General features: G+C 44.1%; 1 protein-coding gene across 2 annotated transcripts in view; it reads right to left on the bottom strand.

The window, feature by feature from the left end:
- CYSTM1 (cysteine rich transmembrane module containing 1) overlaps positions 1-27,774 on the bottom strand; it is a 51,925-nt gene that overhangs the window by 9,226 nt on the left and 14,925 nt on the right. For both annotated transcript variants that reach the window (XM_054038353.1, XM_054038354.1), the window contains exon 2: positions 23,233-23,486. In XM_054038353.1, coding sequence (XP_053894328.1) covers positions 23,233-23,486 — 254 coding nt within the window. The remainder of the gene's footprint in view (positions 1-23,232; positions 23,487-27,774) is intronic.

Here is a 27,774-nt window from a genome sequence, read left to right as displayed (position 1 = left end):
CTCTTTTGCTTATTCGCAGAGCGTTAGCTCAGGTTCATGGATTTACTCAGCAACAGGAGACAATGCCCTTAACACAGTGCAGCAGAGATGGCTGCCCTAGGTGGATGCAATGTCAGCAGCTGTGGTGAGGCAAATGTGGAAGGGTTGAATTCAGGATGCAATCCAACTGCCATTGACTTCAAGGGCAGCTGGATTGGTTCCATGGTAGATAAATGGTAAAAGGACTGATTTTCAAAGATTGGGTTTTAAAGAGTCTCAATGTAAAGACAAACCAATTTTAAGAAGGTAAATTTAGCTCTACAATTGGCACCTGACATGCTGCCAGTTTGAGCTTTTACAGTCGGACTGTATTATTAATCTTATTAATCTAATAGAATGCTCCTCTTCCCCCTGTCAGGGGAGAAGGCCCACACAGGCAACAAGGGAAACTGACTCTACAGGGTGGGAAGTGAGTGACTATAACAGGGCTATCACAGTGCACAAAGTAAACAGATTCAGAAGACAAAAAAACAAAAAAAACCCCACAATTTCTCTCTATTTTCTTCCTAGTTCTAGTAACTTATGTCTTACTTGTAAGAACAGCAGACAAAATATTACAGCAAAATGTGATCTTAAGTTGAAGGCATTTTTGAAAAAGTATCTATTCATGAAGTCTACACAGATCTTCTGCTACTGATTTGAGATCTTGACCAACTTTACTAATTTAAAGTTTTGTAACTGATGGCCAACAAAGGAAAAATATAGGAAAACTAAATATCTTAAGTGTTTTTAACAGTGATGACTGTCCATTACTTTCCTAAAACAGGGCATCAGTATTTTTCCTAAAAAAAAAAAAAAAAAACAACAAAAAAACCCCTCAAAGGAATCCGCTAAAATTTAGTGGGCAGGAATGCACATCCAATTAGATTTTTCTTGCAAATGACTGGTTGGGTGAAAACAGACTGGCTAAGTACAAGTAAAACCCAAGAGTCTGAAATTTTGTATTAGTGAAGAGCCTTGGCTAGCAGTACAAAAATGTAACTACTCTAAATCTGCCAAATCATTCATTTTTTGGAATCTCACTAACCAAATTTGTTTTATCACAAAATTGCACAATAGTCAAAGATCTGTCAATAGATCCAGTAGTGCTGGTAAAAAAATTTCGGTTGAAACTTTTTTGGCAGTTTTTTTACTTTTTTTTTTGCAAAATATTTTGTTCCGTTTTCTGCAGAAAATTTACTTTTTTTGTCAAAAAATCTAAACACCCTAAAAAAAAAATATTTTTATTTGGATATGCTCTCAGTGTCCCATGAGAGTTGTCGTTTGGTTGCTCCTTGTCTCCATTCTCCTCTTTGGGCCAGACTCTCTGGTCAGACTACATCTCCCATGATGTACCATGGCCAAGGAGAAAACAACTCCCAGCACCACGAAGGGACACCATAATTAAGGCTGTGATTTAATCACGGAATCTGTGACTTCCAAAGACCTCTGTGACTTCAGCCAGAGCCGGCTGGGAGCTGCAGGGTCCCCTGCCACCTGTGGAGGCAGGGAGCTGTGGGGTACCCCACTGCCCCAGGTGGGAGGGGGGACCCACCGCTCCCAGCTGCCACTCCAGGCTGCCGCTCCTAGCCAGCAGGGGGGAATCCCAGAGCTCCTGGTGGCTGCTGGTGCCAGGGTGAACCCCCGCAGCTCTCAGCCCCCACAGGTGGTGGGAGCTCCCAGCCCCACGCAGCTGCCCAGGCTCCTCATTTTGTCATGGATATTTTTAGTAAAAGTGAGGGACTGGCTTCTGTAAATTTTTCATTATTGCCTGTGATCTGGTGACAAAATCTTAGCCTTAGCCATAATGCACCATGATAGATGTAGTCCAACTAGACAGCCTGGCCCATGGAGGATAATGGGGGCATGAGCCACCTCAGCTACAAATCCCATAAAGCACCATGGCAGCATTTCTGAGTCGAAATATTTCAGTTTTTCCACAGAACTTCAGTACGATAGCTTTTGCTAGAAAAAAAATATCTAAGTTTTCCACAAAAAAGACCCCTCATTTTCTGATCAGCTCTAAGATCATGATTTTATATTATCGGAGTGTTCCTCTTAATCACATGGAGTACCAGTCAGTACAATCCAACGCAAATAATAGTCAATACTGTATTGTTCTAAAAGCAAATACAACATCACCTTTTCATTTAAAACAGTCTTCTTTATCTTACGCACACACATTCAGTTTCTGGCTGCATCTGATTCATGTGTTACTGATTAACTCCATGGAGAAATGGCTTTATGCAAAGTATTCAGAACCTTTCCCCTGCTTCAACACTAGAACTGGTGTTATGACGCTAATATTAAAAATTGGGATGGTCCTATCTTTGTACCCAAATCTACACAGATTACAGTCCAGTAACACACTCAAGCTTTTGACAAGCTGCAGCACATAACGTCAGGGCATAGGTACTTATCTGTCCTCTGAAGGTAACCTACAGAGACTAATCAAATCTTCATGGAGCTCCCACAGGTCAGTTCTAAGCCACTGAGGTCAGGCCCTTGCTCAGATACTTTGGCTGAGGCAGTTTAGGGTAAGTGATAAAGCAAGATATAAAAATGCACCCCTAGCTTATTAAATCTATCATATTTTGATTAAGAGAAGTCAGAGAAGCCCCAATTCTTTGGGGAGGAGCATTGGACTCACTAGGGTGTGTATCTGTAGAGAACAGTTACAGGTAAGTGCTTCTCTCTCCTCTACAAATACACAATCCCAATGGGATTCCCACCTGTGGGGCACTAAATTGGTTCATGGGTATCTGAAAAGAAAATAACAAACAACAGGCAGTGGAAGGAGCTTGAGAAGGTTATAGACAAGAACTGACAGGCCACAAACTTGGGGGGAAGGGATAGTTCAGTTGTTTGAGGATTGGCCTACTAAACCCAGGGTTGTGAGTTCAATCCTTGAGGGATTGCCACTTGGGGATCTGGGGCAAAATCAGTACTTGGTCCTGCTAGTGAAGGCAGGGGGCTGGACTCAATGACCTTTCAAGGTCCCTTCCAGTTCTAGGAGATGGGATATCTCCATTAATTAAACTTCTGGAGGTGGGCTCAGGTACTACAGTGACAGGCTCAGTGTAAAAACATTTTGAAAGATGGGCTTCATCGGGATGGGCACACAGAGGGAAAATTGACCAAAAAAATGGCTAAGGTCACTGCCTATGGAGGAAATTTAAGATGTGTGCATTGTACTTACTATGAAGTACTTGGGACTACAGTGAATCAGCAACAAGGGCTGGAAATTCACTCACTCTAAACTGAAGTTGCTGCCATCAAGAAAGTGATTTTTCAGAGGAGTAATCTGAGGTCAGAGCTATCAACTGACTCAAAGCCAGGAGTTCATCAGCTGAACTAGAATACTATTACCCCACTATAAAAAAAAGGGCTCCAGAGAAACCAGATGGTGAACATTTCCAACTGGAAAAACCTTCCAGATTTATTTTAGAGGAACCTGCCCTTCAACTCAGGCCAATAGGTGAAAATGGCTATCAAGCAGTGTTGTGGGGAACATGCCACTTGCACCTTATCAACAGACAGCAACCTTTACCATTTTCAGTGATTTAAAACCAGCATGCCTCTCCGTTTCCACTCTTGCACGAGAAATGCTGACAGGAAGGGGAAGCTCAGACTAGGATGTAGGTGTCCTACTTCTGTGTGATCAGATGTAGCTAGACCTGAAGCCTGATGGGATCAGATACAGTCACCCAAACATGGGCAACAGTCCTCTTCCATACTGCCAGCAGGGGGCTATTCAGGGCAAACATGGTCTCATCTGAGCTTGGCCAGGACCTCTGCTCTAAGATATTGGTGGAAGGCACGCAAGCTTTGCAGAAGTTGTCTGTTGGCAGCAAGGTCTCTTCCTGGCTTGTGCAGGATACCAACAGCTTGTTTATTCAGAGGTCTCTGAACAATTCTACCTTTGGTGGACCACCCCACCCAATCATGCCCCCGAAGCAACTACGCTAGACGGTCTACTACCAAGAGATTCAGACTAGCCCATCTGCGATCATGCTCCTGCTAGGCAACTGGCCACTAGGAACATCTCATGGGACATACCCAATCCCACATCTGCAGGACTTTCTGACAGGAGGTATGATGTTGTCCCTTCCTGCTGGTTTATGGAGTACATGGTGACTCAAGTGTCCATTTGAATCACAGCCACCAGCTGGTAAACTCACTTTCTGGGGATTTAAGCTTTCATTTTATGGCCCTTACAGTCACAAGATATTGGATCTTTAAAAGGCCACTGTTCTTTCACTCGAGCATTGCTTTCTGACACTGGGCAGGACTACACATCTATCAAAGATTCTAGACCAATCCGTCCAACATTACATGCCCTAGATATATCCCTGCAGCAGATTCACATTTGACACCCATTTAAGGAAAAGTGCAATTTAAATCTGAAAAACTAAACAATTCCTCCAGTTGTAAACAGGCATCCATCAGCAAGCTTCTCCACTGGCTGGAATGCATAGGAGAAACTGGAGTCACAAGGCAGTTAAAAGTTATAAGACACCTGTTCCTCCTCCTGGAAAAATCAGGTTTTGGATCAACCTGATATGGATTTTTTTTTAAATTCACCAAAATTTATTTATTGCAATTTTTGGATTCTGTTTGACCCACACAGATTTTTTTCTTATTTTTCAGAATGACCAGTGAATCAAAAAATTAGTTATTCACCCAGCTCTACTGAGGATCTCTGTTTTAGGCATGCTGGGCTTGTGTTATCCATGTGGTCCTGATGGAAGCATGCTGCAGAAGGCATGAAGTTCCAGGGAGAGGAGAGAGCAAGCACTCTCCCTTCCACTTTCCATCTTGGCAGGTCTGATTCTCACTTGGGTCACAATAGCAGAGGGGAGATTATTGTGATTTTACACCAGACTGGATTTCTGCTGGGATGCAGTAAAACAGAAGCTCTCACTCACTGACAGACACTAGCTTCCTGCCCTGGCATGGAGACAGGAACAGTGACCTGAATGAACACACACAGTTTTTAAAGTGACTCTTCCCTCCTATAGCTATCTGGTCTATACTACCCGCCTGAATCGGCAGGTAGAAATCGACCTCTCGGGGATCGATTTATCGCGTCCCGTCGGGACGCGACAATCGATCCCCGAATCGGCGCTCTAACTCCACCAGCAGAGGTGGTAGTAAGCGCCGCCGACAAAAAGCGGCAGAAGTCGATTTTGCTGCCGTCCTCACAACGGGGTAAGTCGGCTGCAATATGTCGAATTCAGCTACGCTATTCACGTAGCTGAATTTGCGTATCTTAAATCGACTCCCCGCTGTAGTGTAGATGTACCCTTAAGGCATTAAAGCTAATCACTGCAATTCCTGTAATTTTATGTGGGGGGAGGAGGAATTACAAGCCCGTAAAAAAGCAGATGAGGCCACTGAGTATTTTTTGTTTTGCCTGCAGACTGAGAAAGGCGGAGCAGCACCACTTACATAGTCTCTCCTGCTGAAGTTACAACCTGCTTGCATGCTCCAAAGAGGTTCCCAAGAGGTGAGGGAGTTAATGTCCCGCTAAGAGTAAAATTAGGAGGAATTGGGCTTGGCCCAGAAGATAGCTTAATGAGGATTGCCACTGGGATGAGTTCTTCTAAGGAAGGTGTTTTTTAGAACCGAAGCTAGACACACATTGAATCTGACCCCTCAGTTCAAGTTAAACTTTAATCATAGGGAAAAGGTTCTCCCACCAGTGCTATCTTTCTATTCCCCAATATACCAGGCATGACAACACAAAAATATAGAAAGGACATAGAAACAAGAAGGATATAGTCCAATGCAATACGGTGCCTCTCACACATCTGCGAGACAATGGGTAGATAGATATTTGGTTTACATCTTGTGAGAGAGATACACTAAAAACTTGGCAATTGGATGAAAAGCTCAAATCTTCACATTTTGCAGGATTTTTGTCTTTTAAAAAGAATTAAATGGTGTTTGGATAACCCTGAGCTCCTTCTAGGGGAGTAGGAGAATGTGTACCCCGGCACTATGTTTATTTGTGTTCCAAGGTACACATCCAACTACGATAGAAACTGTAAAGTAGATCTAAAACCTTCCCTGAATTAGGTCTGAAGACACTGGGATGTCAGGTCAGATGTAAAGCTGCAAACAGATCCAGAACAGACCTGACTCCCTGGTAGCAGGTAAAAAGAACGAAGTATCGCTTTACATATAAGCCATTGCAGCTGCTGAGAGTCACAGTTCTCCAGTAATGGCAAGAGAGCCCCATAAGTCAGAGAGGCCAGCTAGTAAGATAGAAGCCTTCAATCGAATAAAGACAGCCAGAACTCCTAAAATACCTGTGGGGCTTCACATTGGGGGGGTGGAGCAGAGAGGTGACAGACCCTCTCCACGGCCTTGCTTTGACTAGAAAAAGGTAGGGTTTAAGGTCAGGTTTATGTGTCTACTCTCTCTACTGTAGACAAAGCCTACCTGGCTCTGGTGAGGCAGAACACAGGTCGTCAAGTTCAATTCTCTGTATTTGTTGTACTCAATGCAATGTGTTGGGGTGAATTAGGAGATGTCAAACCCAAGTGACTAAGGGACTGGAAAGGATTTGCTTCTGAAGGTTACAATCTATACACTAGGGCTGTCGATTAATCACAGTTAACTCATGTGATTAACTCAAAAAAATTAATCATGATTAATAACAGTTTTAATCGCACTGTTAAATAGAATACCAATTGAAATTTATTAAATATTTTGGATGTTTTTCTACATTTTCAAATGTATTGATTTTAATTACAACACAGAATACAAAGTGTACTGTGCTCACTTTAAATTATTTTTATTACAAATATTTGCACTGTAAAAATGATAAACAAAAGAAATAGTATTTTTAAATTCACCTCATACAAGTACTGTAATGCAATCTCTATCATGAAAGTGCAATGTACAAATGTACATTTTTTTGTGACAGAACTGCACTGAAAAACAAAACAATGTAAAACTTCAGAGCCTACAAGTCCACTCAGTCCTACTTCTTGTTCAGCCGATCGTTAAGACAAACAAGTTTGATTACATTTACATTTAATAATGCTGCCTGCTTCTTGTTTACAGTGTCACCTGAAAGTGAGAACAGGCATTCGCATGGCACTTTTGTAGCTGGCATTGCAAGGTATTTACGTGCCAGATATGCTAAACATCCGTATCCCCCTTCATGCTTTGGCCATCATTCCAGAGGACATGCTTCCAAGCTGCTGACTCTCGTTAAAAAAATAATGCATTAAATTTGAGACTGAACTCCTTGGGGGAGAATCGTATGTCTCCTCTCTGCATTTTACCCGCATTCTGCCATATATTTCATGTTATAGCAGTCTCAAATGATGACCCAGCATGCTGTTCATTTTAAGAACACTTCATTGCAGATTTGACAAAATGCAAAGAAGGTACCAATGTGAGATTTCCAGCACTCAACCCAAGGTTTAAGGATCTGAAGTGCCTTCCAAAATCTGAGAGGGATGAGGTGTGGAGCATGCTTTTAGAAGTGTTAAAAGAGCAACACTCCAATGCAGAAAGTACAGAACCCGAACCACCAAAAAAGAAAATCAACCTTCTGCTGGTGACATCTGACTCAGATGATGAAAATGAACATGCATCGGTCTGCTCTGCTTCGGATCGTTATCGAGCAGAACCTGTCATCAGCATGGACACGTCCTCTGGAATGGTGGTTGAAGCCTGAAGGGACATATTAATCTGGCACGTAAATATCTTGCGACACCAGCTACAACAATGCAATGCGAACATCTGTTCTCACTTTCAGGTGAAACTGTAAACAAGAAGCGGGCAGCATTGTCTCCTACACATGTAAACAAACTTGTTCATCTGAGCAATTGGCCGAACAAGAAGTAGGATTGAGTGGATTTACAGGCTCTAAAGTTTTAAATTGTTTTATTTTTGAATGCTTTTTTGTGCATAATTCTATATTTGTAAATTAAACTTTCATGATAAATAGATTGCACTACAGTACTTGTATTAAGTGAACTGAAAAATACTATTTCTTTTATTTTTACAGTGCAAATGTTTATAATAAAAAATATAAATTGAGCACTGTACACTTTGTATTCCGAGTTGAAACTGAAATCGATGTATTTGAAAATGTGGAAAACATCCAAAATATTTAAATAAATGGTATTCTATTATTGTTTAACAGTGATTGTGATTAATTTTTTTAATCACTTGACAGCCTTACTAAACACACATTACTTAAGTAGACAATAACATGAGGAGATTGTGCACAGTCATAAGTATGCAAAGGGTGTAGACATCAAGGTAGGAGAGGAATTTATAGATTGCTTCAAAGGGATGAAATCAACAAAAGGCAATGATATGACAAGATTTAATGGCTGGAAGTTGAAGCTAGAAAAATTCAGACTGGAAATAAGGTGTACATATTTAACAGTCAGATTAATTAACCACTGGAACAATTTACCATGGGTTATGGTGGGATTCTCCATCATCAGCAATTTTTAAACCAAGATTGAATTTTTTTTTCAGAACACCTGCTCTAGTTCAAACAGGAATTAATTCAGGGAAGTCCTATGGGCTGTGTTATACAGGAGGTCAGACTAGACAATCACAATAGCCTTTCAGCCTTGGAATCTATGAACAAAAGGAAGATTTAATCTGAGTATGACAATCAAAAACTGAATTGTTTCATCTGTGCCAATGGTTTTAAATTTTGTACGGTAATAGAGAAGTTGTTAATCTCTATTAAAAACTGGATTATCTATGGCACTTTGGAAATGGAAAGGATGTCATCCAACACAAGCCAGCCGGAACTTTTTAGTATATTAATGATACCTATTAGGAAGATGTTATTGGGATGCTTTAGAAATAGGAAGAAAAGTCCACTGAAAAACAAGCATGATTCTTGTATATCCGTCCTGGACAATAAAGGGTTTCTTTCTATATGAACTCAAGGCAGATGGAGTTTTGCCACTCTATAAGGGACAAGGGGAGGAGAAGAGAGTACAGAGGCTGAAGACAGCCTGCCCTCTCCAGCAGATAATATGCACAGTACAGTAATGGTAACCTGATTTCTTCTGGCTTGTGTAATCTTCCCACAGACTTCATAGCAACTGCATTACTTGTTCCCTGATTGTATAACCCTTACTGTGAATGAAGTCTATTCTCCCAGTCAAGGTGGTCAACTTAATGTAATGTGTTGGATAGGTACCAGCTGACTCCAGTGCTTTATCTTTGTCCCCTCCCTTCCTTGAGGAATGCAAAAGGAAGCAACTGCAACAAACCCTGTTTACTGATTTTAATGACGCAGGGGCCAAAAGCTCTGTCAGTGGTGTCTGAGTAGAAGTTTGCCAGGAATCTGAGCACCCTAGTAAGAGGAACTCTTCGCAGCAAGTATTGACTAGATCAGCAGTTGGCAACCTTTCAGAAGTGGTGTACCAAGTCTTCATTTATTCACTCTAATTTAAGGTTTTGCATGCCAGTCATACATTTTAATGTTTTTAGAAGGTCTCTTTCTATAAGTCTATAATATACAACTAAACTATTGTTGTACGTAAAGTAAATAAGGTTTTTAAAATGTTTAAGAAGCTTCATTTAAAATTAAATTAAAATGCAGAGCCCCCCAGACCGGTGGCCAGGACCCAGTGCCACTGAAAATCAGCTTGCGTGCCACCTTCGGCATGCGTGCTATAGGTTGCCTACCCCTGGACTAGATTGTGGAATATCCTCCCACGGAAAGAGGTAGAAGCCCCATGATTTGGGACATAAATTGGATTGGACAAGTGGAGAAGAGACTAGTAAGGGGACCAATAGGTGGTCTTCACCTCTGGTGACTATGATTGCAGCACAAGCCACTTATGCAGTGGGGAAGCAGGCTGCAGGTCTGGTTTGTAGGCAAAAAATCTGGATTCCTGAGCCAAATTATCCAAAGTGCATTCTCTTGTCTCAGAGAGACTCTCAAATTCCAAAAGGAAATCACAGAGTTCAAAGAAAGATACAAAGTTATACTTTCTGAATTTCTACCTTACCACTAAAGGTAGACAACAGATTGGGTCCTAGCTTTAAGCCCTCTCTACACTGGTCTTGAAACCATACTTACATCTATTTCCAGCTAAACCAGTTTCAAACCCTGTTTGTCCAACCAGCATGGCTGGGGCAAGAGTGTGAACAGTCATGTTTGAAGACTGTGGATTATTATTTTTAAGAACTGTTTCTTATATAGTTTAGCCCCATTCACAGAAGCCGGCTAAGCCATATCAGAACCAGACTTGCCAGATCTTGTTTAAACACAACTGTGTTTCTGAACCATTCTAGACAGTGCTTGAGCAGTGAACTGCAGGGAGAAAAGGTTGCTGTGCTCCAGCACAAGTGCAGGCACATCAGGTTATAGCTCTCACACTGAATGGTGGTAAGCCTCAACCCACAAGTGCTCTGGGCAGTGTGGATCTGGAATTGGCATATCTGAAGTGGTGGGATTAAGCAGAATCCTCACCACAGAAGTGTGGCACTTAGCTACGCTTGGCTCCTCTTAGGCTTCTTTCCAGTTATTCAGCTGGAGTAGCGTTACACCCCAGCAGCAGCACTTTCACGAATGTCACATTCCCCTGTGCTCCCATCTCACTCAACACTTCTTACCTCATGGTTACATACATACATACCCAAACACTGTGCCTGTAGTGTGCCCAAAGTCCCCTGCAAGCCTGCTCTGACACATTAGACACACTTGTCAAAGCCAGCTGGAAATAAAACTGACTATTTTTAAGGGAAAGGGAAAGGTTTTTGAGGTCCCAAATCACTCAGAGCACACAATGTATGAACTCAATTTTTAAATGTGTACATGCAATCACGTGCCTAATTTAGGAGCTCTGTTACCATGACTGCCTGGGTAATTCAAATATTTGTGCATGCAAATGGTCAGTGAAAAGTATAGCCAACTAGTTTCACTCACAAAAACTCCATTCCCCATAGGCCCCTAAACCAGTGGTCAGCAACCTGCCAATTGTGATCTCCGGCGGCGCAGCGTGGCTGCCGCTACGGCAGACTCCCTGCCTACCCCGGCCCATGCCACTCCGGCATGGCCTCACGGCCTGGGGGGGCAGGGGTCTCCCTCCGCTTGCTGCTCCTGCCTCTGCCTGCAAGCACCACCCCCGCAGCTCCCATTGGCCAGGAGAGCTGTGGGGGTGGTGCTTGCAGAGAGGGGCAGCATGTGGAGCCACGTGTCCGCCAGGGGCGTGTTTGCCCCTTCCGGGAGCAGTGTGGGGCCAGGGTAGGCAGGGAGCCTGCCTTAGCCTCACTTGCCTGCCGCTGACCGGGAGCCACTAGAGGTAAGTGAAAACAACAAGGAGTCTGGTGGCGCCTTAAAAACTAACAGATTTATTTGGGCATAAGCTTTCGTGAGTAAAAACCTCACTTCTTCGGATGCAGGTTTTTACTCACGAAAGCTTATGCCCAAATAAATCTGTTAGTCTTTAAGGTGCCACCAGACTCCTTGTTGTTTTTGTAGATACAGACTAACACGGCTACCCCCTGATACTAGAGGTAAGTGCTGCCAGGTGGGAGGCCACACCCCAACCCCCAGCCCTGAGCCCCCTCCTGGAGCCAGCACCCCATACCCCTTCCTGCACCCTGAACATCCTCCTGCACCCCAAGCCCTACCTGACCTCACTCCCAGAGCCAGCACCCTGTACACCCTCCTGCACCCCAAACACTGTCCCAGCCCAGAGCCCCCTCCTAGAGCTTGCACCCCTCACCTCCTCCTGCACCCCAATCCCCTACCCACACTGTGAACCCCTCTGCCCCAGCCCAGATGCCACCCCCTCCCGAACCCCAACCCCCCTACCCTAGCCTGGTGAAAGTGAGTGGGGGGAGGGGGGGAAGATGGAGTGAGAAGGGCAGGGCAGATCCTGGGTGACCCTTTGATTCAAAAAGTGATATTGGGCGTAAAAAGGTTGGAGACTACTGTCTAAACTATCAGTCATTACTGACTTGCGAAGGAGAAGGGAACCATCTCCCATTACCCATGCCAAGACTGGTAGCATTACCTCCCTACTCTCTTTTGTGGCTTCAGGATCTTACCCAGCATTGCAGAAAAACCCTACATTCCAGACAAACCGAAAACTTTTCTGATCATCTAAAAAGTGCTGTAACTTGCACGGGGAGCTGAAGACCTCAATGCATTTAAAAAAAAAATGAGAGCAATGTGAAAAACAAAGCATGTGCAAGACTGCAAAGTGAGTGTTCTCTGTGGGTACCCCTCTGCCCTAGCTAGGACCTCCCACAAGGACAGTGTCACTGCGATTCACCCCTCCAATAGGTCTACCCGCCAATCCCCAGGCACTAGTCTGTTCCAATCCCAAACAGCTGATAAATACAAAGGATCATCTTATGGCTACGGCACACTACTGGGAAGTCAAAGGCAGAGTTCTTTCCCAAGCGCAGCTGCAGACGCATTGTGTTACCTTCCTCTGCATGCTTCAGTTTCCTTGTGTGCAGAATGATACTTCCTTATCTCAAAGGGGCTGTAGGAAGCTATATTACTCGGTTGACTGAGATCCTTGGATAGCACATGCTATTAAAGTTCAAAGTATATCATTATAGCTTAAACATTTCCCCCCAGGAAAACTTCAACCACCAATTCTATTGGTATGGGCCTGATTTTCAGAAGAGCTGAACATCCAAAACTCCTGCTGAAGTCAATAACAGCTGCAGGTGTTCAGCACCTCTGAAAAGCAGCCTTCTATCAAACCACAGAGTAAAACATTAAACTTTGCTTTAAATCGAACTGTAAATAAGGGTCTGAAACAGGAAAGCATCATCTCATAAGATGGAGGAAGTCATTTCCCCAGTGGAAAGATTGGAAATCAGAGCATTTTAGAAGTTATTTTAAGATAAATATTTATTAAATCTTGATCTGCCTGGGCTTACTGCTGAGATGCAGCCAACTTCTTGGAGAGCCAATTACTCCAAGGCACTGAAAAAGACATGCTGAAGCAGAGACAATTCCCAAAACCTTTGAAAATCCTCTTTGTGATAACTATTTCATTACTATCATTTGCATGAAGTACACAGTCAATGAGAATTACTAACTGGAGGTCCTTTAAATGTTAAAGATGGGCCTTCTTCAGCCATGCAACCACTAAAACTTTAAGCAATATGACTGGCTTTAATTAAGAAGCTTTTCAGTATTTCCTGGTAAGAGCCACATGTTTTAGAAGGTTTACATAATAATGCACTTGCTATCGGAGACAGTGCCTCCTGAGAGACTATTAAAGATAGCATAAGCATAGGAGAAGGGGGCAAAGTCCAGTTGTTTCTGGCAGTGAGATGCAGTGAACAGCTGCTCACAACGTGGAGGTTTTGTTGGTTTGATTAGTAGTTTAGTTCTGGTGAAAAGTGCGCAATTAACAGCTCTGGATATTTCAATCCTCTATCTACAGAACAAGATCAGCATGGATAGTCAACTTCTCTCATAACAGTGGGCCTCATCTCTGAGTAGGACAGATCACTCTGGATCATGAAAACTGGCGTCCTGAGTCAAGCACTGGCCCTTCTGTTGAGACTGCCAGCAATGACAGGTTTCAGAGTAGCAGCCGTGTTAGTCTGTATCCGCAAAAAGAAGAACAGGAGTACTTGTGGCACCTTAGAGACTAACAAATTTATTAGAGCATAAGCTTTCGTGGACTACAGCCCACTTCCGAAGAAGTCCACGAAAGCTTATGCTCTAATAAATGTGTTAGTCTCTAAGGTGCCACAAGTACTCCTGTTCTTCTTCTTACTGCCAGCAATGGTGACAAAGACTAGTGCACAAAAGGGGTGGGCAAACTTTTTGGCCCGAGGGCCACACCGGGATTCCGAAACTGTATGGAGGGCTGGGTAGGGAAGGCTGTGCCCCCCCAAACAGCCTGGCCTCCAACCCCTATCCGCCCCCTCCCACTTCTCGCCCCTATTGCCGAACCCCTGACCCATCCAAGCCCCCCCTGCTCCTTGTCCCCTGACAGCTCCCTCCCAGGACCCCCCACCTCTAACGCCCCCCCCAACCCCTCCTGCTCCCTGTCCCTTGACTGCCCCAACCCCTATCCACAACCCTGCCCCCTGACAGGTCCCCCGGGACTATCCAATGCCTATCCAATGCCCCCATTCTCCATCCCCTGACCACTCCCCCCAGAACCTCCACCCCATCCAACCGCCCCATCCCCTGAGTGCCCCCCCCCCAGGCCTCCTACCCCTTATCCAACCCCCCCCACCCCCGCTCCCTTACCATGCCGCTCAGAGCACCAGTACTGGTAGCCACGCCACTTGGCTGGAGCCAGCCATGCCGCTGCGCAGTCTAGAGCACCAGAGCAGGCTGGCAGCTCTTGCAGCTGTGCTGCCTGGCAGGAGCTCGCAGCCCTGCCACCCAAAGTGCTGGCAGCACAGCGAGCTGAGGCTGCAGGAGAGAGGGGACAGTAAGGGAGGGGCTGGGGGCTAGCCTCCCCGGCTGGGAGCTCAATGGCCAGGCAGGACGGTCCTGTGAGCCGGATGTGGCCCACGGGCCCCAGTTTGCCCACCTCTGGTCTAGTGAGTTCTGTGATGTGTCCACATGTTCATGAACCATCAGATTATTTCAAACACGCACCAAACAGCCATTGGATGGTAAATTACAGTCACTATTGTTCTGAGCCAGTTATTTGTTGTTTTTTTAAAAACATGAAAGGCTTTCTATTTCTACATCCACTCCTCTCAACCATCTAGTCCCTTATAGAAGAATATTCTATAGTCAGGTGACCCCACAAGCCAGTACTGAGACAAGTATTGTTAATTAGCAAACAAATAACCAAAGTTATTCATTGAGTGAATTGAAATTAGCCAATTATATTAAAAGGTTTTGGTTTGTAACTATGGAAAACTAACCCCTCAGCTAATTAACACACATTGGAGGTTAGGAAGGTAGAGAATAGATAGCATTTAGCTATGATAAATATGAGATAAAGTATTTGTTTATTTTTGCCAAAGTTATGATTGTCTCTGGAGTTGCACGATCTTGAAGGTCTGATATGAAGGAGCAGTTAAAGCAAATAAGATGCTAAGGGACATTGAAAAAGGGATAAAATATAGTGCAGAAGATGACACCTATTGAAAAATGCTAGTTTGGAGTACAGAGTCCAATTCCAGTTGCCACAACCTAAAAGAAGATATAGCAGAGATCAAACAGGTTCATAAAAGGACAACAAATATGATGAACAGGGTGGTGGGTTTTACATAAAGAGGTTCAGAAGACATGATTATTTATTCTGGAAAGGAAACGAGAGTGCGTAAAATTATTAAACTGAATCAGTCCTCTTTTCATCCTATCCCATAATACGAGGGGGAAAAAAAAGAGCACCTGATGAAATGAAAAGGCAGGCCATTTAGATCCAATACAATCTCTACTGCCTGTGAATATATAATATAGCCACACGTATCATATGATCAATGTTCAAGTTGCATAACGCAAGGCTGCACTCACTCCTGCAATTGGCCAGACAAATGCAATCACTGGACATTCAAAGGAGGGCAGGATCAGTTCATGACTAATATTTGTAGATATGCAGGCTAAGATAAGGGAAATCAAATCTCTGATTTTAGTGTATAAGGAAGGAAACCCACCCTTTAGGTACAGCATTGCATACGTGGCTAAGTTCATTATGGAGCTTTATTTGCTTTCCTCTGATGTTTCGGCCAGTGCTGGACACTGATTCTTCTACTCTGGTATGCTATGGTCTGATCTAGTATGTCCCTAAGTACTGAAAGAGGCAAGTTACTGTAGCAGATTAAATTGCCAATATCAGCTAGTTTTTTCTAAATTAGCATGGCACTTTGTACTGTGGCTGGTCCTGCTCATTTTTTTGCAGCAAGCTAACACCGATATCTTTACATTTCAACTGTAATTTATCAGCTGTAATGACCAGATGTCTGCTAACTAATCAGTGGAGGGACTTCCCTTATTTTCTGTACTCCCATTAACTCTGTGAGCTATTCATAAGAAAAAGGGAGGATTGTGGAGTAGGAGGGAGAAAATTTCAGGAAATGGTTTCCGTCTGAAGAGTTACCCTGTGACTCAAGGAGCCACACTACACATTGCCTATGTTCTGCACCAGGCAGCCATTCTAAATTTGGTACAGCATCTCATACAGCCACACTGATATAGCCAGGTTTTTCTATTTTTAACTATCCAAAGTGTCTCATGACTTTATAGTAGCTAGTGGCATAGTTTCCTTATAAATACAAAAGGAAACCTGCAGTGCTCATGGAATTCACCACCATGGAAAATCCTTGAGACAGACAGTCTAGGGGATTTAGAAGAGGGACAAGATATAAATGTGAACAAGGGTAACAAAAGCTGCTACACTGAGCTAGGAAGTTAGATCAGATATCCCAGAGGATAACATCCTTCATGCTTCAAGGTAAAAGCTGATCAGCTGTGAAGGTCAAGAAGAAAAAGTATTTTCCTCTAATGAATAGCAGCTGTTGAAATGAAATTATGGGTACCTGTGGGATGGGCAAGGTCTATGGTAGAATTTTTTCAGAGCAGCAAAGTTTTGGCCCTAGTGATTTTCACCAGCAAACAGTTCTCTAACTCCATGCATTACCTCACCTTTTAAGGTTCACATTTCATCCCTGTCTTGTCAACATTACTGAGGCGTCCCAACCGGTTCCCATAAAATGTTATTGGCATTCTTACATGTTGAAAGACAACTTTCTGCTTTCCGACCCAATTCTTACATATCCCCATCAGAACATGAGTCAGTCACAGGGATGCGATGTCTGAGGGCTTGTCTATACTTACATTTTATAGAGCTCTAACTTAGATATATGGAGATATACATTATATATAGAGAGAGATATACCTAAGTGGAGATATACCTATCTCATAGAACTAGAAGGGACCCCAAAAGGTCATCAAGTCCAGTCCCCTGCCTTCACTAGCAGGACCAAGTACTGATTTTGCCCCAGATCCTTAAGTGGCCCCCTCAAGGATTGAACTCACAACCCAGGGTCTAGCAGGCCAATGCTCAAACCACTGAGCTATCCCTCCCCCCTTGGCTCAGGGGTGTGAAAAATCAGGAGCTCGGAGCTAATCCCCTCGTGTTCCCGCGACAGCACTTTGAAGTTTCCAGTGTAGCCATGCTCTGAGAGGTTGTGCAGGGTTACAATGGTCTGAATTTCTATCCACAGCAAAAGTGTGAATCTTGCTCTGCTGATCACAGGCATGACTATAACACTTGGGTTTGTTATTCTTGCTATTCATTTTTCTTACATATAAGCCCGAAGTAATTCTACTTCAAATAATATTACCACCCACCACATCAGCTTTAAGGGCTCATATTAAGGACTTTTTAGTAATGGTTTTCCAATAATGTAATGGTTTTCCAGGGTCTCTTACTAACCATTCAATGGCGTAGGAGATAAGACTAGTTTGGTTGAGACATTGTTTATTTTCCTATTCCCTAAGCCAGCAGTTTCACTTCTACAAGTCACAGCCACAGAGAGTGCAAGCAGCAGTTTTGTCTAATACCAAGATAAAACCTTCCTAGTTGCCAGGCTACTTCTATTACTATCCTGCAGGAAGGTCATGAGACTTGGCTAAATGAATTTGATTTACAAAATGATGAGGTCTTTAAATATTGCTTGACTGCCAATTCCTGAAAAAACATTCTTTGAAATGCAGATCATCTTTACCATAACACATGACTGTCACAACATTCCTCAGTAATACGGCAGATAAAAAATTATACATACAGTATACATTGTGAAATAGTCTGTCCAGTGCTTGGGAATTCCCCCCTCAGTAGCAGATGGGGAGAAAGGATTTGAACAGGAGTCTCCCACCTTCAGGAGGGTGCTTTTACACTAAGGTAGTAATCTGATGTGGGGTTGCCTCAGTCTCTCCTATGGAAGCTGTTCCACTATGTATAAATCATTAAAGACTGATTGGGCTAGAGAGACAGACAGAGACAGACAGACAGAGAGAGGGGGAATGACTCTGTAGTCTAGTGGTTAGGGCACCCACCTGGGAAGTGGGAGACCCCAGGTCCTGTCCTCCTGCTCAAATCACTCGTTAATTATCCACAATGGAAAACCGAAAGGGGGAAGAGGATAAGATTTATTTCACTAGAGCTAGTCAGCAGATGGGGGAACTTTTGAAAGATTTATTTTAAAATGAAACTAAAATGCTTTCAAAGGATGATAAACCAATCTGAAAACTGTGTAGGAGGTGTAACTTCTCTTGGTGCATGTGTTTAACCTCATCACTATTAACTGAAATTACACACTTGCTGAAGGGTGACTATCCTGAAATGTGCAACAATGTGAGAGAAATGGCTGCTCTTTCATGCTTGACTGCACTGCAATCAGAGTTTTCTACACTATGTGCAGACTGCTGCTTCCAGTGACAGGGAAAGGGACGGTTCAACATGCAGGCCTTTATGGGTCACTTTAATCCCACTTCCTTCTTCTGTGAACCCAATCCTTAAATACTCTCCTCCTCAGAGGAATCTGAGGGTGTTACTTGTACATTTCTTTAGTCACTTCCTTTATCGCTTGTTCCTTGTGTGTGTAACCTTTGGCCATATATACACTAGGAAATTTACAGAAAAGTTTCCCCACTAATTATATCTCCAGTTAAAACTGCTGGAAGTCACAGGGCAGAAGCTGAACCTGTTTTCATCAGCCTTGACTACAATGGTAGTATAAGCAAGTCTGATCAAAATGGTGTCACAGACTGGCCTGGTCATCAGAGCCTTGTCTACACAAAGGCTCCTTAGGGTTTAATACTGGATCAGCAGAACTGCAGTTAGAACCCATGGAAGAGATTCTGTAAGTTTCCATGCCCAAAGACTTTGTCTGTGCTACGTATATACTGCAGCTGGGAGCATGCTTCCTAACTCAGATAGGTGCTAGCTCTCCTTGAGCTAGCATGCTAAAAATACCTGTATAGCTGGGAGTAGTACTAGCAGCAGCTCCAGCTAGCCACCTGAGCACAAAGGGACCCCCTGGATATATATTTGGGTGGCTAGCCCAAACCACCACCCGTGCTACCCTGGCTACACTGCTATTTTTAGCATGCTAGCTTGAGTGGCGCGCTAGCATGCATCTGGGCACTCGCCCTGGGAAGCACATGCCCTTCTGTAGTATAGACGTATCCTTCGAGCTGGTGGTCATGTCACAAGGGACAGTAGTGAGTCAGGATGCACTGAACAACATAAAACCGATGGGATAAAGGGGGACAGAGATGAGGCAGTTCGGTAAAGAGGGGGAGTTCGTTACTTCAGCATAAACGAAGGTGCTGAGTGATCCAAGCGTTATTGATTTCCTAGTCCTCTCCATTCCCTAGTGCTCTCCTCCTCTGACAGTTCTGAATCTCTCCCCATTCCCAGATCACCTTGAATTTGCCTCCTCTCTTCTGGGATAGAGCCATTTCAGCCATCCCCTTTCTGTTGCTCTTTGCTGCACTCTTTGTGGGAGCAACTGCCTTCTCCTTGTACTGTGCCCTGCTTTGAACCCAGAACTGCAGTTGGGATCTAACAAGAACCCTCTATGCTCTTGCAGAACAGAGGTTGTTGCAAAACAGTTTGCAGTACGTGGGCAATTATGTTACTGGCCATTTATCTGAGTAAAATTGTAGGTCTCACTAATGAGAAAATTAATCCACTAATCCACATAGGCACGGAGCTACTTACAGCAGCATCTCTAGGATACAGCAATGCAAGCAGTAACTTTACTTCTATTTGATCCCAAAGACAGGAATGGCAATCTGAACAACAGTAGGATGCACAAACAGCTCTAGAGTGAAGCTACACAACAATCCCACAACAGCTCTCAGTGACACAGGTCACTCTGTGTTCCAGGCCAGAGCTAAGCACATCAATGTTTACTTCAATACCTGGGACCTGTAGCACATGCACATCCTTTGGATTCAGCAGGCTCTCTAGCACCTACAACTTAAGGTTTTTCAGGAAACTGAGCTTGGATACCTTGTCAGCAGGTCTGAGTTATTACATAGCACCCAAACTGTGCTAAGTGTGACACCAGTCTTCCATGATTTAAATTTACAAGCTACCTTTTTGTTCAAATGATCCTCCTGGTTTCATTAGCTTATCCATTAACTCCCATTCACTTGCCATGTTTCCCACTGCTTGCTCCACAGAAATTAGACTACGATATTCCCATCTTCTCGTGGCAAACGATGAGCAGACACCATTTCCCCTAAGGGAGTCTTCTGTTTTCTTGACCCTTCCCATCACTGCAGAAGCACAAAACTGCCCTTCCGCCACCACCACCACTCCACGTTGTGATCCTAAAGCTGGAAAACCTCAAGCTCAATGTCTGTTTTCAGCCCAATCTTTCCATCCTAATTAGCAGTTGAGCTGCTCATTGCAACAGAGGACTGGCTATCTCAAATCTCGCTTGTTCTAACCTGCAGTTTTTAAAAAGCTGTTTCATGGAACCACATCTGAATCTCCAAAAGATTTTACCAGTTAGTGCCAAGCTTGTAGGGTTTTGCCTCGATCAGCCTGTCATGCAGGTAGCAGACGAGGATTTCCATTTTTAGTAAGGGACCTGTTAACACACTCACATCCTGGAAAAAGCTGAAGGAGTAGGAGACATTTCCAAGTCCCAGAAGAGCCTTTCCAGGAGGAAGCAGCAGAGCAGGCAGTGCTGAACTTGCCTGTGTATGGTTCAAGCATGTACATACTTTATTTACCTCTATTTTATTGGAACATCATGGCATTTAACTTTCTAGCCAATGATTAGACAGTTGAGCTTTGTCCTAGCTGCTGTGGCACTCATGTTTGTCCTTGTATCTTTCTCCTTCCTTCATTAAGCATTTACTGCCTTCGGGTCTGTATCCTTTATCTGTGCCTCGATCTTTGGGAGTCTGTCTTCCTTCTCCCTCCCTACATCCCCCCACCACTCCATTAGTCTTGCCCACTTCTTTCTTCCTGCATTGGCTTCTCCCCTCCCCTTCTCATTTCTCCCTATTGCCCCTCAGTCTTTCCCCATTTCCCATATCCACTCAACTCCTCCATCAATGCAAGCCCTGCTCTTCTTTCTCATCCTCCCTTCCAGTAGCGGGTCATCCTCACCTTCAGCCCCCCAGCTCTTTATATACTTTCTACAGCCAGAGTAACCTGTAAAGATAGCTACTAGCTCCCTGGGCTGAAAAGAATTGAGCTGGCCCCCAGGTCAGCCTCCTCTCTAGAAGGAGAGAGAAGATATGGCAGCCCTTCTCTTTTTTCAGTGGGGAGAAAGCAGAACTGGGTGCTGGCCTGCCTTTCAGCACAGATCTAGAGCAGTGGCTCTCAACCTTTCCAGACGACTGTACCCTTCAGGAGTTTGATTTGTATAGTAGATAGAGCAGTATAAACCAGTCATTGTATGAAATTTTAGTTTGGACTGGCTTTTTATGTAGCCTGTTGTAAAACTAGGCAAATATCTAGATGAGTTGATGTACCCCCAGAAGACCTTTGCGTACCCCTGACCATAGCCCTGTGATCACTGAGGCAGTTGTGGTGCCACAACCTGGAAACTACTGACTAGTGAGTCAGGCTGTTGAGAGGAAATGGAGCATCCAAGAGACGAATGTCCAACTTCCGACACAAGCAATTGTGCTGCACTCCTGGAATTCAGCTCTCTGGTTTCTTCATCTTTAAGCATTTCAATACAATATTTACTCCTGAGGACATTCTGCACCAAAAAATTAAAAATTTGGTGAACAATATTTTAAAATTTTGCAAAATTCTGCAAGTTTTATTTGTCAAATAAATGTGGAGGCTCCAGCATGGCATTGGGGAGCACAGACCACTGGCTACACAGAGGTAGGAGATCACTGTACAGCTCCCTCCTGGGACAGGGACTTGGCGGTGAGGCTACACCCAACCCTGACACAGCACAAGGGCACGGCCTGCCCCAGAAACACCCCAGGGCCCTAAGCCTGGCGCAGGGTAGGAGCCACCAGTCGGGTCTTCCCCAGTCCTGCCCACTGCCCCCACAGTGATATACCTCTCTGCTGGCTGGGCACCGGAAACATACTGCTGGGAAGAGTTGCATAACTGCTCTTGTGGCTTCCCTTTGCTTCCCCATCAGAAAGTAATTTTTCTGCAGGGAAGCAAAGAAATCTGCAGTGGACATAAATTCTGCGCATGTGCAGTGGTGCAGAATTCCCCCAGGCATAATTATTGGAAAAATATAGTGGTGACTGCCCAAGAAAATTAAAGGCCTAGAAATGGATCCAAAGCCACATGGAGTACACTAGGGCTGAAATTTTCAAAACTGCTGAGGGATTTTACATGCATAACTCCCATTCATTTCAATAGAACTGTGCATCTAAATCCCCTAAGGGTACGTCTTCACTTACCGGAGGGTCCGGCGGCAGGCAATCGATGTTCTGGGATCGATTTATCGTGTCTGGTTAAGATGCGATAAATCGATCCCGGAAGTGCTCGCCGTCAACGCCGGTACTCCAGCTCGGCGAGAGGAGTACGCGGCATCGACGGGGGAGCCTCCGTGCCGCGTCTGGACCCGCGGTAAGTTCGGACTAAGGTACTTCGAATTCAGCTACATTATTAACGTAGCTGAATTTGCGTACCTTAGTCCGAAGTGGGGACTTAGTGGGGACCAGGCCCGAGAGGCTTTAAAAGTCTCAGCCTAGGGCTGGATGGCTGTTAACTGAGGAAAAATGAAAAAAGGTGGAATGGAGGCTAAAACTCAGCAGAAAATGGCTTAGTGTAAGCAGTCCCCTCAGGAGCACCCATGAAGGCTGTTCAGGGACACTCCACATGTCTCTAGTCAGAAAATGAGCAATTATTAGAAGCTACAATAGCAAAAACAAGCTGAACCTGAAAAACGAGAGCTGTCACTGGAGCTGAAACCAGAACCAGCAGTTCCCCGCTTCATCTAGCCCTGTTAGCACGGACACTGGGCAGACAGTCTTCCTGAAGGCCAGAGGATAGCGATCCCCCCTCACTTAGGGTGACCAGAAGCAATTGTGAAAAATCGGAACGGGGGTGGGAGGTAATAGGAGCCTATATAAGAAAAAGACCCAAAAATCAGGACTGTCCCTATAAAATCGGGACATCTGGTCACCCTACCCTCACTCCAGGATGAACAGAGTCATTCATTTCAAACACACAAGGCACATTAACAAGTAATTAACTTGCAAAACAGAGCATGCAGCAGTATAATGCTATTAGGGCACCATGCTGCTTAGCGTACCTGTGTTTTTAGGTCCATCTGCATACATTGGTCCAGGAGGTGGAGGCGCATTCTGCCACCCATACTGTGGATAGCCTTGATAACCCGGCTGACCTGGTTGATACGGCCCAGCAGGTCCTGGTGGGTAGCCAGGATATGGGTTGGGGCCTGGAGGACCACCTGGTTGTTGTGTATATGGTGGGTATGGGGCAGTCGGGCCTGGGCCTGGATATGGTGGAGGGTTTTCGTAATTCATGTGGGATGCAAAATTTTTCCTAAAGGGGGGAAAAAAGCAAAGACATTATTCTGCTTTTGACTGTCGAGTTTCTTACAAGCAGGATGCACAAATCCCAATTCAGACAGTGATGATGCTTTCTTTCCCCTTCTCTAGTGCCTTCCAGGGACCTTGTAATCATTTATAGAGGTTGAGTATGCCTCACAAGAGCCCTGTCAGGCAGGAAAGTATTAACCTCACCCAATCATCAGGGAAACAAAGGCACAAAATGTTAAAAGACTTCCTTAAGGTCACACCATGAGTCTGGACAGAACTGGGAATGAACTCAGATTTACTAATACCATGCTTTGGGCCACAAAGTCATCCTTACAGAAATTTAATCTGCTTGTACAGTAATCAGAGAAGCTTCCACTGATGTGATTAAATAATCACAACACAACCACTTAACATTACCACTTTGCACTCTATCAACTTTTCTAAGGTGCCAAAAGTACTTCCCATTGCTTATTAACACTAAGCCTCATAGCGTGTATGGGGCAGAGAATGGATATAAAGGGATGACTTCACATCTCACTGAAATGCAGCCATTTCTGGGGAGGAACACAGCAAAACTACATTTTCACTCCTACTGTGAATACCCTTACGTCACTGAAGCTATAGAGGAACAGAGGTAGGAGAATAATTTGTTGTTGGGATTTGGCCATACTGCTGCATTTAAACACACCCACTCTTCCAAAACACACTACTGGATCATTAATGACCACAAACGATCACACCTTGGTTTTTAGGTCACATGCAAAAGCACCATTAAAGAGGGCTGAAAGTTCATAAACTGTATCTAATTTGTTTATTACACAGCAGTCACCGAGGGACAACCTTTTCCTGATTACCATGACCGAGCAAGATGTTTCCAAGATTAGGCTTTCACTAGTGAAGAGTTCACAGCAGTGTTTGTACTTAAAACACAATGTCTCATTATGCTAGTGCATATGGATGAGAAAGTGAAATTAGTCTATTGTCACCTCCAAAGTGATGAACGTGCAAAAAGTCAATAGCAGAAATGATGTAAAGTTAGAGTTTTGAAAATTCCTTCAGTTTCAGAAATCTAAGAAGTGTTCTTAGTATTGTGCGTTAAAAAGCAACCTCAAGTTCCTAAAGTGATCTTTACCCTGACACTGCCCCTTTAACAGGATAGAGTGAGAACTTCAACACTCTCATTCTAGATCAGAGGTGGGCAAACTATAGCCTGCGGGCCTATCCTGCCCAGCCCTTGAGCTCCTGGCCAGGAAGGCTAGCCCCCGGCCCCTCCCCGGCAGCCTCAGCTCGCCGTGCCGCTGTGCTGGGGCCGGGTGGCGTAGCTGCCAGTCCTGCTGCTCTGAGCAGCATGGTAAGGGGGCAGGGAGTGTGGGGGGGGGAAGGGGGTTGGATAAGGGGCAGAGGGTCCGGGGGGGGGGGGGGGGTTGGATAGGTATGGGAGTTCTTGGGGGGGCGGGACAGTCAGGGGACTGGGGGGGCGGTTAGGGGGTTTGGATGGGTCAGGGGTTCTGAGGGGGGCAATCAGGGGATGGGAAGGGGTGGAGGCCAGGCTGTTTGGGGAGGCACAGCCTTCCTTACCCGGCCCTCCATACAGTTTCGGAACCCTGATGTGGCCCTCAGGCCAAAATGTTTGCCCACCTCTGTTCTAGATGTCTCCCCCTTCCCAAACTCCACTGGCTCCTAGCATTCCTCTAGAACTGTGTGATTCCATCAATTAAAAATTGCTGCTGTTGGCACCACAGGGCAGAAGTGTGATTGGACTACTGACTGATAATAAATCTCCAGGATTCTCCCTCCATGGCCCTGGAAAGGAGGATGGATAAGAGAAAATGAAGTTGTATGCTTAGTATTCAGCACCAAATTTCACTGACTCGTAAAGTTGAGGCTAAAAGAGACCATTAGATCATCTAGTCTGGCAACCCGTATATCACAGACCATAGAATTCACCCACTTATTTAACTCCATAGAAAGCCCAATAAACTTGTGCTAGACTAAAGCAGAGAACTGACTCACCCGAGCTTCTACAGCAGGTAACATGGCATAGCCACAAATGGAACTCCGATCTCCTGAGTGCTAGGCCAGTGCCCTACCCATGGGAACAAGAGGCCTCTCATCTATATACCATATAGATCAAAACTAGAAAGCCTTTCAATCCACGTATCATATAAATAACATTTAGACTGTGTTTGTAAAGGACTTTGGAAGCTGTCTGTGAGAAGTGCCAAAGGGAGGTGAGCATCACCCCCATTTTACAGATGGAGAAATGGAGGCACAGAGAGGTGAAATGACTTGTCTTAGGGCACACAGCAGGTCAGTGACAGAGCTTGCAGGTTACATTTAAAGGCAGCTGAAATAATATTTACCAAAGAAAAGTAAGCTGTATCCAAAGTAATTTGACAAACCAATCAATGGGGAATCAGCTCCTGCTAGAACCGCATCCAGGAGGAAAGCCCATAAATACTTTGTTTTTTTGATTCTCCGTTTAATTGTTGCGAGCCTGACATAACAAACCAGAAACAACCAGTGTTGTTTACATCAACTCTATTTCATCATCTCATTCCCCAAAGCGTGGTCCCTGGGTCCTCTGCTTATTTACAGGTTACTCTTACCTGGGTATCAGTCACTATGATGTTAGGGTCCCAGTTTACATTGCTTAATTCCTCTGCAGCACTGACTCTTAAAGGCCATAAAACCCAGGATGATTACAGCACCAATGTGATTACTACTAACCCAAAGCAATTCCAGAAATGTACTCCCCAAGGTTCTGGGATTAAAATCCCTCCTACAACAGCACTGAAAAGCTTTTGACTCTCAGTGGGCTGAAAGGTCTGGGAAAGCCAGACTGCCGTAGTTGATGGTTACATCTGAGAATTCATTCCAACACTCGCTTTGCCATGTAGGCCACAGACATTCAGATTCTGGCTCTGCTAAAGGCAATTTTGGGTCATTCTTGTCCTATCCACCCTGAGATGGGTATTTCTTCATGGCAGTGCACCAAACTGATCTTATACTGCCCAAACAATAAGCTCATATCTGTTTTTTTTTTTTTTTTTTAAATCCTGCCATTGAGGCAAACCAGCTTTTAAAAGCACCTGCTCCAAATGAGCCATTAAATGACCAATAATAATCAGCAATTTGACTCAGGCTTCATCAGTGCTATTTCACTATAATCTCTTTTCTGCCGACTTAATGGTTATGGGGTGTTTTACAGAGAAATGCAGCAAAAGGGACAGAATAAACTGTTAGTTGTTTCTAAGCTAGGCCCCAGTTCTGAAATCACGATAGCATACCTGTGTGCCCTTGCAGAGTCACCACTGACTTCAGTAGGCTTCATGCAGGCACAGGTACATGTGGGTATCTCCAATTGCAGACACTAGTATCCTGCTTTCCTTTTGATATCCCCACTCTGTTTTCTTCCTTTCATTTTGTGTCTACGTTTCTTGCACTAAAAAGCTATTCCAACAAGCGTGAGCTGCACCGCTCAGTATATTCTCCCTCCTTCTCGTCAGGGACTGACCATCCTTTGCCCATTCCTCTCTCCCTCCTCCTCCTCGTCTGCATAACAGAGTTCATTACTTTGGTCCCAGTTCTATGAACAGCTGCACATGTAATTTTGCACACTTGAGTAGTCCCATTTACTCACCTGCATACATGTTTGCAGGATTGGCGCCTTAGTTAACTAAGCAGGTACTTTTCAATAACAGATACCCTCCTCAAAACATACTTTCCTTCGAGAATCTAACCATTAGTAATCTCAAGCCTTGACTTATCAGGGTAGATACAATATGTTGTCACCTCATTCTGAGGAATCATTTCACTCCAGCTGAAACCAGAACTAGCTACAAGATCATTTAAGTAACTACATGATTTTAACTTCATACATACAAATCATTTGGGTTTCCCATCTAGTACCTTCTGAATTTGTATAAAATTAAAAACAAAGAAATGCATGGGCTTTTTGTTGTGACCTTGATTTTTGCTGCATTCCTGAAATGGTTCCCTTTCAAAAGATTCACTAAAGCATTATGTGGTCCCACTTCTCAAACAAAACTAAAATTTGCTTATTAAATTTTGCTGGGTTTGATATATAAAAGAGACACAAGAAGTTTAAGCACTGAATTTAGGTTGCAGGGAAAAGATTTTTCAGAATCTATTGATATAATTTTCATAAAATTGTTTTTAAATTATACAAGAGTTGCTATTTCTACAAACATTGCACAAAAGTGCTAATGCATGAAACAAAGAAACAGAAAAATTGACTATTGGTCTATTTCATCATCTAAAATTAAGAT

Source organism: Malaclemys terrapin, chromosome 8 (assembly GCF_027887155.1).
Source record: "Malaclemys terrapin pileata isolate rMalTer1 chromosome 8, rMalTer1.hap1, whole genome shotgun sequence".
NCBI classification, from domain to species: domain Eukaryota; kingdom Metazoa; phylum Chordata; order Testudines; family Emydidae; genus Malaclemys; species Malaclemys terrapin.
This window is presented reverse-complemented; position numbering and strand designations above follow the sequence as displayed.